Source organism: Phoenix dactylifera, unplaced genomic scaffold, assembly GCF_009389715.1.
Source record: "Phoenix dactylifera cultivar Barhee BC4 unplaced genomic scaffold, palm_55x_up_171113_PBpolish2nd_filt_p 001615F, whole genome shotgun sequence".
NCBI lineage: Eukaryota > Viridiplantae > Streptophyta > Magnoliopsida > Arecales > Arecaceae > Phoenix > Phoenix dactylifera.
The window spans coordinates 5,102-16,784 of NW_024068920.1; the positions used below are offsets into that span (position 1 = coordinate 5,102).

At 39.7% G+C, this 11,683-nt stretch overlaps 1 protein-coding gene across 1 annotated transcript; it reads right to left on the reverse strand.

Annotated features, from left to right (window-relative positions):
• Positions 1-1,212: 1,212 nt before the first annotated feature.
• On the reverse strand, positions 1,213-2,192 carry LOC103697963 (NDR1/HIN1-like protein 1). Its single transcript, XM_008779913.4, has one exon. It carries the CDS (start codon positions 1,976-1,978, stop codon positions 1,361-1,363), a length of 618 nt encoding a protein of 205 aa, XP_008778135.2. The 5' UTR covers positions 1,979-2,192; the 3' UTR covers positions 1,213-1,360.
• Between the last annotated feature and the right edge of the window lie 9,491 nt (positions 2,193-11,683).

Consider the following 11,683-nt stretch of genomic DNA (forward strand, 5'->3'; position numbering starts at 1 on the left):
GGGACTCCGTCACGACAGTTGACTTGATTCAGGGAGTGGATCCGGATGAAGACGGGCACCCATTGCTTTATGAGATCCGCAGGCTAGCAAGGGAGATAGGATCCTTCCAGATAGCACATGTTTATCAGGAGGTGAACAATGCGGCAGTCTGGGTCGCTTCTTATGTAGTTCGATATTTGGGTGGAGTGGTTTGGACCAGCATTGGAGATATACCCCACCCTCTGTATCATCTTCTTTCTTTTGACTTGGCAGGTTGCACTCACGTAAGAATTATATGAATGCCGTTTTTAACCCAAAATGAAATAAAAAATAAAATAAAAGAGACAAGAACTAAGGGATCATCCCGTCATCCTACAAAATCCCTATTAGGGAGTTCACACCTACCCTGCGTCTCTCACCCAAATTTTTTATTTGTGAACTAGACACTGCAATCCCCCCCCCCCCCCTCAACTATTTGGCAAGAGTTTTTTTTTTTTTTGATACATCAGCCGCTCACACTAGTCTCACGCTTATAACCAATTGAATTACCAAAAAATAGATTATTTTTGTGGCAAAAGTTTACCGGTACATATTTTTCATCGGGTCAAAAACTTGTTTCCATATTTAAGCTGAAATTTTTATAAATTGTTATTAGGTTGGATCACTACAACTAACAAATTATAAAACTGCAGGCTAAACTAAATTTATATCTATAAATACTCAAACATAAATTTAGACTGAATCAGCCTAAAATTTTATAAGGAGACAAAAAAAAATCCCAACAGATCTTCAGTATTGGTATTATGTATTTTAATTTGTTTCGATGACTAATAACAACTATTATAATAGTAATGTACAAATCATATTTTTAATTTATTTAAATAATAAATACAAAGGTTGAATAATCATGTACCCACTAACAAAAACTTTAGCCTGCAAATTGTAACTTATTAAAAGTTAGAACATTCATTTACTATCAAAATAACCGAACAAAGTATTTCATAAATTTAATTACCGAAGATAACGAGCAGCGGTCTATCACGGTGTGTTGAAATCAAAGCCCATTAATTACAATAAATAAGACGACCACAAGTGCGAAGGACAAGAAGACCATGACGTCGAGACAAGAAGATCATGATGTCATCTTAGCTCCATCCTGGATCGATCCATCAATACGCCCAACGGCTGTGATCAGACATACGAACAGTACCCGCTATATATTCCTTGTGGCTAAAGTGTATTTATTATCCCTCCCTATATTAATTAATTTTTACTTGCATGGCTATTCTTACCCCGGGCTACACCAAACACTGACTAATTTGGGTGCAATCGCTGGAGGAGATATGAAGAGGAGGTGGAGACAAGAAGGTCACCGTCGCCGTCAGACGTCGACGCTGCAGGAGGTGGTCTTCTGGAACTGGAATTCCTTGGTGGAGTTGACGGTGAAGAAGGCGGGGCAGTTGACGTCGATGTGGTAGGTGCCGGAGATCCAGGTGCCGACCTTCCACCGGAGCCGGCCGTCGATCTTGAAATAGATGAGCATGAATCCGGCGGACTCGTCCTGGTCGACGGCGACGGCGAGGTAGTGGGCGAGGGGGACGGCGTTGCCGTAGAGGTAGGGGGACCAGACGCTGAAGTCGTTGTGGCCCTGGTAGCCGGTGGGGAGGACGGTGGCGGCGGTGATCTGCTGGCCCTTGTAGTCGGCGTAGACGTCGAGGTGGTCATAGTAGATGCCGATGCGGTCGTTGGGGTTGTGGGAGGAGATGGTGATCTGGACGATGGAGGAGAGTCGTGAATTGGGATCCGAGAGGTCGAACTTGACGACGGTGGCGTCCTGGAGGTTGAACTCGGGCTTCGACGGACGGAGGACCAGCCAGATGACCAGGATCACGAAGAGCACCAGGATGATGAGGCACAGGAAGCACGCGAACAGGCGGCGGAACACCTTGTGCCGCCATGGCCAGTACCCGCCGTAGTCGCCACAGTCCTTGAACGACATCTTATCTACTTAGAGATGGGAATTAGAGAGATAGAGAGGAAGGGTGGAGAAGGCGATGGTGGTGACTCAAACTAAGAAAATTGAGACCTTGGAAGATATATAGCAGGGTGGAGGATGAGGCAGTAGCATTGTTAGCAGCAGCGGAGGATATTTCGAAGAAGGTATGTCACGTTGGCCCACTGAAATCACGGAGGATACGTTAGAATGGTGTAGATGGACCAACGATTAATTGGACGACCTGGATCTCTCCTCACTATTTTTTTTTTTTCTAAATGCTGCACAATTTATGTCACGTTAGAAAGACTTCAAGAAACGACGAGTTGACGCATATATCATGTGTTATACAGGGTTATTAAAATATAAAAAATTAGATTTTTTTTTTAGTTCATGAAGAAATTAAGGGGAAAAGAAAATAAAAAGCCTGAGTCGGGTGGCTGTGGAATTTGAGGGGTTCGCGTAGAGACACCACCAATGAGTGGGGCCCACTTTCAGAAAAAAGGAAAAAGGAAATGACGGAAGAGAGAACAGAATTGCCGACCGATTTGTTTTTGTTTTTTTTTTTTTCTTAAGATGGAAATGGATATGCATGGCCATGTCAAGTGAGTAACCATGTGCAAACATATACAATGTCCGCACCACATGGACCGGCTTACATTTTTTTTTTAGGCTCTATTATATTGCCCCATGAAACGTGCGGGAAAATGATAAGCATAACTCGTTTAAGGTCATCTTTTATGAATTTATAAGTTTTTCAGATTTTTAAAAAATAATTTTTTTAAATATAGAAATTTTTTTAATATAAAAGATAGAGATGTAGAATGATATGTTACGTGGAATAGATCGAGTGTGTCAGCCCAAGATATGAAACAAATACTCGGGGTGCAAATGGGTCGGATCGGATGCTGAGTGATACTGACCCGATCCGATTTTTTGTTTGGATTCTAATTTTGGATCTAGACCGGATCCGATTGTAGATCGGATCAGGTCGGGTCGGATCTAGATCGGATCCGAATCCGAGCCGGATATTTTTTTCTTTTTTTGTGCTTTTGGGAAGGAATTTGGGCAAATCTAACTTGGTCATATCATAATTATGAGGTGCTGGGTGACCCTTGACTCGAAAGACTTGCAATTGACCTCCAGTCAACAGATGACCCATGACTTACTAACTAAGTCGTTCTACAAGCCAAATTTCATATCACACTATTTTTTATCTATGACTGATTGGACGGAACTTGGTGTCTCCCAGCTCCCCTCCCACGAGGACAAAAAAAATCCCAGATCTACTTCCAAAATCCAATTCCATTGCAGAAAACTGGCACGACCCATATTCAATTCAGTGTTCCCTCACTTTCTCCCTTCAAAAGTTAAAAGAAACAAAAACCAAAAAACAGAAGGAAAAAAAAAAAAAAAGCCAGCTACCGAGACACCAGAGGTATCAACAGTGTAATAGATCGAGAGAGAATCCTGACGGCCGAGGTTCCTTTGGATTCTGTGAGCCTATGCTTGTTGCTATCCTTCCACACTTGAACCCTGCTCTCCTTAAGGCCTTTCCCTTTAGTTTTTTTTTTTTTTTTGGGTACAAAGCTTTCCCTCCTCATTGGCTGGCATTTCCCACCCCTTAGAGAATAATAAGGCCATGGGAGCAAGCTAACAAGCTCCTAAGAAACCTATCTCCTTCCTGTCTGCCTTGAAAATCCGCCATAAATTCACTTAAAAACGACCAATAGTACCACAACCCACCCACACACACACACACACACACACAAAAAGACTCGCCTTTGCTTTTCCCCTCTCTCTCTCTCTCTCTCTCTCTCTCTCTCTCTCTCTCTCTCTCTTCGGGTCCTTTCGGATCGGGTCGGGTCCGTTTGGTAAATCCAGATCCAATCCAAAAAACGATTCGGTTCCAATTTTAGGATCCGACCCAGTCCCGCGGATCCTAAATTTCGGATCGAATCAGGTCTACGCAGGTTGAGTCGAGTCGGGTCGGGTCGAGTCGGGTCGGGTCGAGTCGGCCCATTTGCAGCCTTACAAATACCAAACAAAAAATATAAAAGAGACATTGGAAGAAAAATAATTAAAAGAGAGAAAAAATATTTATTAAAAATTGAGCCATGCTTCGCTCTCACGTCTTACCAATAAGGACAACTCATACTCTCTCTCTCTCTCTCTTTTCTCACACCACATACTAAAGGAGACATCAAAAGTTCTTTTTAATGGAGATCATATGGGTCGGATGTTCAATTTCTATCCAAATTCAAAAACCAATACCCATTAAAAGATAAGACTTGATGACGAATCCAAAAAAAATTAGGACTTGGCAATGAATCTCAACACTCTTCCTCATTGTAAAATTTATGCTAGCAACATTGAACTTGTCAATGTCGTTGAATGCTACAGCAGCAAGCCACAACAACTATTGCCAATATTGTCGCAGTAAAAGTAATATGTAATAGCTTATCAAAATAATAATTAAATAGCAGAACTCTTTTATTGGCTCAAAAAATAATTTTTTCATCGTCTCGTACTCTTTGATGCATATGTTGAAGTCAATAATGTTTTTTAACACTTCTCCTCAGCATAAACTTCATGGTTATGATATCATAATTCCCATAGAACATCTAATTATACCAAAAAACATCAAGTTGCTTGTTACAATTGATGCTCACTAGAGCGCCGGCTATTACCTTGGTGTATCCTTGTTAGAGAAAGCACCATCACCATTGGCTCCCCAGCCACCATAACAATCAACAATAATCGTGTGGCCATAAGCTCTGCATCCCCAGCAGACCCTCGAATAACAAAACAGCTAGATGGGTTGAGGTTGAAGGTGGCCTTTTCATCGAGGTATTGGCGTATTGCTCCCAAATGATGGGCATAATAACATGCTCCGTCGCGTCCTGTTTCACGAATCCATGTCTTCATAAGACACTCAAAAGTAGCCATGATGAAGTTCCGGAGGACCCTGAGGGAACTACAAGATGACATGAAAACATCCTCGATCTATGCAAATTGGAGAAGCCACTTGGGGACACGGCCGGACAACAACGATGCCAGTACCAAGAGCATCATCAGCACCAATAGCTTCCTCTTTGTGTAGTAAATTCTCCATTGTAGCACAAAAACAATTGAAATAGGATGCTCTAGTATCCAATTAGTGGGCTTCGAGCCACGACTCCAATAAATCAACATCCACATACTTGGAGAGCAATCTCGACCCAATGGTGGACCCGTAAGATTTCTCAAAGATAGTTTCATAGAAAGAGACCATAGGTCAGAAACTTTAATCTCTACACCTCCCATGAAATCCTCCTGCAAATCTTTCAAACAAATATCTTCCAAACTTGATACAACATCCACCTGATCAAGCTCCTTATGCTCCAATGTTGATTTTTAAACTGAACAATTTTGCTATGCTCTAAGTCTTGCAAACTTGATCCAGTCTCTAACTGACCAACTTCCTTCTGATTCAAATCTTCATCTTTAAACCAATTCTAATCTTCTTCTAAATTTTTAGAGAAGTTCGGAACCAAAATCCACTCTTCAGACAATTTTTGTTTAGATAACCACCTTGCTAAAACTTGAGTAGACATGCACAAGAATATCCCACTCTTTCTTTGGCTCTTGTATATCCTCAATATAGAGATAATTTTTTTTATCAACTGAAACTTGAATAATTCACATCACCTTTCTAGATTTCAGATTCTATTTTTCTCTCACAACCTCGTTGTTAAGAGTATCTGTTAGTCGGCATTGTCTTTGACTCATCCAAGATATCTCACAAGTCTTGGATTTTCAAATAAAACTTGACAACAGCCATCCCAATTGGATAATAGATGTTATTCAACTTATGGAGAGAAGCAGTAGTAGCAAAAGTAACCATATTGATATTAGTGAGATCAGGCATATTAAACCCATTGAGAGAGAATGTAGTAGCATCAGTTATGATGATTCATTCTCTTGAATCACTAAGCATGAGTCCATACATTTGCACCACCACACAATAAATTATTAAAAGCTCTTCAACCACACCGAGCTACGAACACACAAATAATAGATTTCCAAGCCTATAGCTTTAATACCATGTAGAATAGCACATAATGCGAAGTAGATTGATTGTGCCAACCCAAGATCTAGAAAAACACCAAACGAAAAATAAAAAAGACACGTTGGAAGAAAAATAATTAGAAAAGAAAAGGTAGAAGCATCAGTTATGATGATTCATTCTCTTGAATCACTAAACATGAGTCCATACGTTTGCACCACCACACAATAAATTATTGAAAGCTGTTGTCCCTAGTGTGATTTTGATGTTTACAAAGTCATTGAGGTCATATTATTGTACCAATACTTTTAAATTAAGTATGTCAAATGATCTAGTACATAAGTATTCAAGAAAGAAAGAATTGAAATATTCTTGATACGCTTTGCTGATACAATTAAAACAACTTTCAAGAACTTATCTAAAGATAAATTTAATGGGAGAACTTGAGGAAAAACCTAAAGTTCAGTTTGATAGAATTGAGAGTCAAGTTTTCTTGGTTGAAGTGCAATTCTGTCTTTTCGAAGTTTAAAGAGATGAAACTTTTACATGCCAAGCATCCTAAATGAAAGGAAATGACTTGCAATGTTTCTACTTTAAGAGCTCGTTTGGTTCGCGGGAAGCATTTTTCCTCCTAGAAATATGATTTTTGGAAAATAAATTCCTAGAAAGAGGATGCCTAGAAAAATACTTTTGGTATGTTTGGTTGACCATAAGAGAGTAACAAATTTTCAAAGTGCTTATGTTTGGTTGGCCATCCACTTTTCTGAAAAAGTTATGTATAATTCCTATTATGCCCTTAATAAAAATTAGGTCTTTAATGCCTCTTTAATGCTTCTTTAATGCTGAAGGGTCTTTTTGGAAAAAAGTAAAAATGGAGTAATTCTCACCTCATGGAAAAGTAACTTTCCCATGTTTCTCATGGAAAAGACTTTTTCATGAAATGTGGAAATCATATTTCTATGAAAATATAACTTTTCTGTCTCTCTCCTTTGAAAACTCTAACCAAACAAGAGACATCTCATTACTTTCCCGTTGACCACACTTTCCTCCTCCTTTTTCCACAAACCAAACGAGCCCTAAGAAGTTAAGTTTTATGTGCAAATATAACTTAAAGATGCAGCGAATCAGTATTAGAGTCAATCCAGAAAGTTTGGAGCCGACTCTAGCACGCTTTGGCACATTTGCACAAGTTTTGGGTGGACCCCGGTACGCCCTGAACATTTGGCACAGAGTTCGGGTCGACCCCACCAGACTTGATAGAAGCTTATTTTTCTGCACCTAGAACTCGAGTCGACCCCATCAGAGTTCGAGTCGACCACACTAGTATTAACAGAAACTTGCTCTTCTGGAACTTCTGCTAGAGCCGACTCCACTAGAATTCGAGTCGACCCCAGATCCACTCGAGTCGACCCCAGATCTGCTCGAGTCGATCCAGCTCGACTGACAGCCTAACGGTTAGTTCTGCAGAAGTACTTTTGAAGGCTCTAATGGCTATAAACGACTAGTTTCTTCAATCCAACGATTAGTAACTACTATTTGGAGGTTGGAGAAGTATTTAAGAGCTTCTATTCATCAGGAAAATAATCTTGGTGAGAAACTAGGTGTGCATTCAAGAGAAAGAGCCAAAACCAAGAGAGTTCAATTATTGCTTCAATTCAAATCCAAAAGAAGAGTGTTGAGCAGAAATCCCAAGTACTTTTAAGAGCTCAACCAATCCATTAAATAGTGAAACAATCTTAGCAAGAAAGAAAAGCAAAGCGCCTTCAAGGAAAATCATCCTTTTTCTTCCTTTTAGTGCATAATTGTTTTGTTTGCACATTTAAGGAGTTTTAAATTCTGAATTACTTATTCTCTTTGTAAGATTTTGTTGGTGAGCCTTAAAACCAACTGAGTTGAGGATTTTGTTAGCGAGTCCGAAAAACCAATTGTATAGATTTTTGGATTGTGATTCCGGTAAAACAATCCAACTGTAATCCGCAGGATTATAATAAATTTCCAAAGAGATGCTTGGGAGTGGACATAGATGCTTTGGAGTGCACCGAACCACTATACTTGCTTGTGTTTGGATTATATTCCTTTGTGCATCTTCACTCCTTGCATTGTGTAGTTGCTCTAGCTTAATTTCTTACTGATTTACTTATGATTGACTAAAGCTTATTTATATCCGCTTCCACTGCATTTACACCTTTCACATAGGTTAAATTGTACACTTATCTGTAAGTTAATTTGGGATCATACTTTTTAAAAAACCCAATTCACTATCCTCTTGGGTTGTCACCTTGAGCAACAAAAGCTCTTCAACCACATTAAGCTACGAACATACAAATAATAGATCTCCAAGCCTATAGCTCTAATACAATGTAGAATGGCACATAATGCGAAGTAGATTGATTGTGCCGACCCAAGATCTAGAAACACACCAAACGAAAAATAAAAAAGACACGTTGGAAGAAAAATAATTAGAAAAGAGAAAAAATATTTTATAAAAAATTGGAGCCACACAAAAAGTTTTTCTCTCACATCTCACCAAGGACAATTCTCTCTCTCTCTCTCTCTTTTCTCATGCGACACACTAAAAGCGACACCAAAGTTTTCTTTAAATAGAGCATCATATGGATGGAATGTTTGATTCCTACCCAAATTCAAAAATCAATGCCCACCAAAAGAGAAAATTTGATAACCACTAAAGGATAAAGATAACTATTCTAAAAGGAATAACTAAATAGTATAAAACTAGTAATAGAATCTTAGAGTCATAAAATTAATGACCAACTAAATTGCCAACTTCCTATCTTGGCCTCCCTCTACATTCTCAAAAACCAAATGCATGTGAATGGAAGTGTTTAGAAGAAAAGGTTGATAGGAAATTGGCAGCATGGAAAGGCAAGGTTGTTTCATTAGATGGCAAACTGACCCTTGTAAATACGGTTCTAAGTTCAATCCCTATTTATTGGATGTTTCCACTCCTCATCCCTGATGAAGTTATAGAAAAAATCAACAAGAAACAAAGAAGCTTCTTTTGGAGGGGGACATGTAATAGCCCAGTACTGTAGGCTTCTGGGCTGGCCCGAAGAGGCCAGGCCCAAGTCGATCCCATGCTTAGCCCAAGGCAAACCTTGTCTTGTGGCACGAGGCATGGGAGAAGAGACTCTGATTGGAGTCTTTCTTCTCCTTCGGCATTTTTGACTAGGAGTCAGAGTCTTAGGGCCGCTAGGACTCTAGGACTCCCATATAAAGGGAGAGCTCTCTCTCTCCACAAAGCCTCCAACTTGAGCGATCTTCCTTCTCTCTCTCATTCTTCTTCTTCTTCTTCCTGTTGAGCTCGTGGTTTTCCATTATTGTGTTCGCCAGAATCGGAAACACCGAACGCCACTGGGGTCGAGGTATCACCCTAGACTTCTTCTCCTTTTCATGCCCTTCTTCCCACGAGCCAAAATCATGGTTGCCAGCCGAGAAATCGGCCGAAAATTGATTGGGGAAAAAGATCCCATGTTTGATCTATTTCGGCTCTCTTTTCTTTCGAGTTATGTCGCCGTCGCCCACCGAATTTGGCTGGATTTTGCCGCCGTCTAGGACCCCTGGAAAAGTGTGGCTGTTGATTTGTAGAATCGACCAAGATCCATTCCTCCCTTCTTCCTTATGCCGCCTGACAACCATCGCCTGCAATGCCTTGATGGAGAGATCGCCCTAGACCGCTGCCACTGGAGTCGGCTGCCTTAGCCATGCCACCCTCGCGCCACCCTATGATCCAAGAAGAAGAGGGAGAGATCGGCTCTCCCTTGTTTTGGGGAAGAAGAGAGCCTCTCTCTTTCTCTCTCCTCTCTTTTCCTTTCTATCTCCCCTCTGTCTTGATTTCTCTTTCTTTGTTTCTCTCTCTTCGCATGATTCAATGGACCTAATAGGAGGGTCCCAAATATTTTCATTGTAGATCCGGATCGACCCTAGTAGAGATTTCAAGACCAGTGTCACTGCAACCACTTATTGCACTAGCCTTACTTACCCTGACTATTGTCGAGCATCGCTGAACTCTATCATCATGAATCCTTATTATGTTACCTGAACCATAGTCTGATTCGTGTTTTATGATTTGACTAGCTTGATTGGCTCGAGCAAACTGACTCAGATCGTCGAATGCTGCTAATTCATCCAATCAAGAAATAAATATCTAATCAAGGAAAAAGATAATAGATCAGGGGGTTATCAATTGTGGATGGATCCAATGGTAGCTGACAATAGTCAGGTGCAAGACATAGTCATAATCTTGCTTAATCCAAAGCCGAAAATTCATTAATGGGAAATATGGAAATCAAGTTAATGAGAAACTGATAAAATGACGTAAGAAATTGTTGTTGAACAATTGGTTACATATGAGATATATATTTATTATGTATGTATATACGTATATATGTGTGTGTGTGTGTGTGTGTGTATATATATATGTATATATATGTGTGTGTATGTATGTATGTGTGTGTGTGTGTATATATATATATATATATATATATATATATGCTTCTTTGAAAAGATGATAATAAAAACTTAAGTGCAGGTTATTTGTATAAGCTTTTTAAGTATTGATATGATATTCATTTTATATTGCCAATTGGTTATTTTTTTAATTACTTATGGTGTAGCGGTTTGAAATTCTTACCGGCTTGTAAAGCTCACAATCTCTCTCTTTTTCAAAGTTGCAGATAGCATAGTACTTGTCTACGGTTGAGATCATAGGTAGAAGGGATAAATAGATAGAGCATCACTGATACTGGTTGCATGATTAAATTCTATAATTGAATCAGTTTTATTACTCGTTATAAATTGAGATCATTATTGTTCACGAATATTGAGCTTGTAATAAATTTTTCAAGCCTAGCATATTCTATAGGGCTCTGTTCTAAAGAGTGTGCAGCCATATTACATTCGGGACCCGAGTATTAGATGTGGGGCGTGATAGGACAAACTTTGCAAAGGTATACATTGCCTCGCCAACTGGGAACAGAGTTGCAGACCCAAACTCTTGGTGGGCTGGTAGTTATAAATCTCAAGTTTTTAACAGATGCCTGCTTAAAAAATGCTGGTGGAGATTTTTTCAAGAGCATAATAAGTCTTGGAAAATTCTCATCCAAACCTGCAATGTAGCAATAGACTCCTAAGCCAAACGGAGGCGAGGCGGTTAAAATACATACGCATCCACAGCTTGGAAGAATGTTGTGAAAGTGGACAACTTCTTTCACCAAAGCATCCTGTTTGAACTTTGAAACGGAAAATACGTTTCGCTATGGCACGCCTAGTGGACAAGATCTGAACGTCTCAAGTATTCTTACCCGTGCTTTCCACATACCTCGTTGCCAAATATTTCAGTTCATGAGTTCAGAAGGATAACTGAAACCACAACCCTTTTCAGAGAAGACATCATCTCAAACATGGAAGTAACCTACCATCCCTTCAACAACTCTATGGAAAATATCAACCTCACAAACTTATCAGATTCAGTATGGAAATGGAATCTTAGAGGAGACTTCACCGTCAAAGAATGCTACACATTTCTGTGCATTGGAGGCATTTGGTCAGCTTTTGCAAAGGCAAACTGGAGAACACCGGCACCACAGCAAGTAAGGATCTTCAATTGGCTTCTCTTTTTTTTCTTTTTCTTTTTTTTTGCTAGA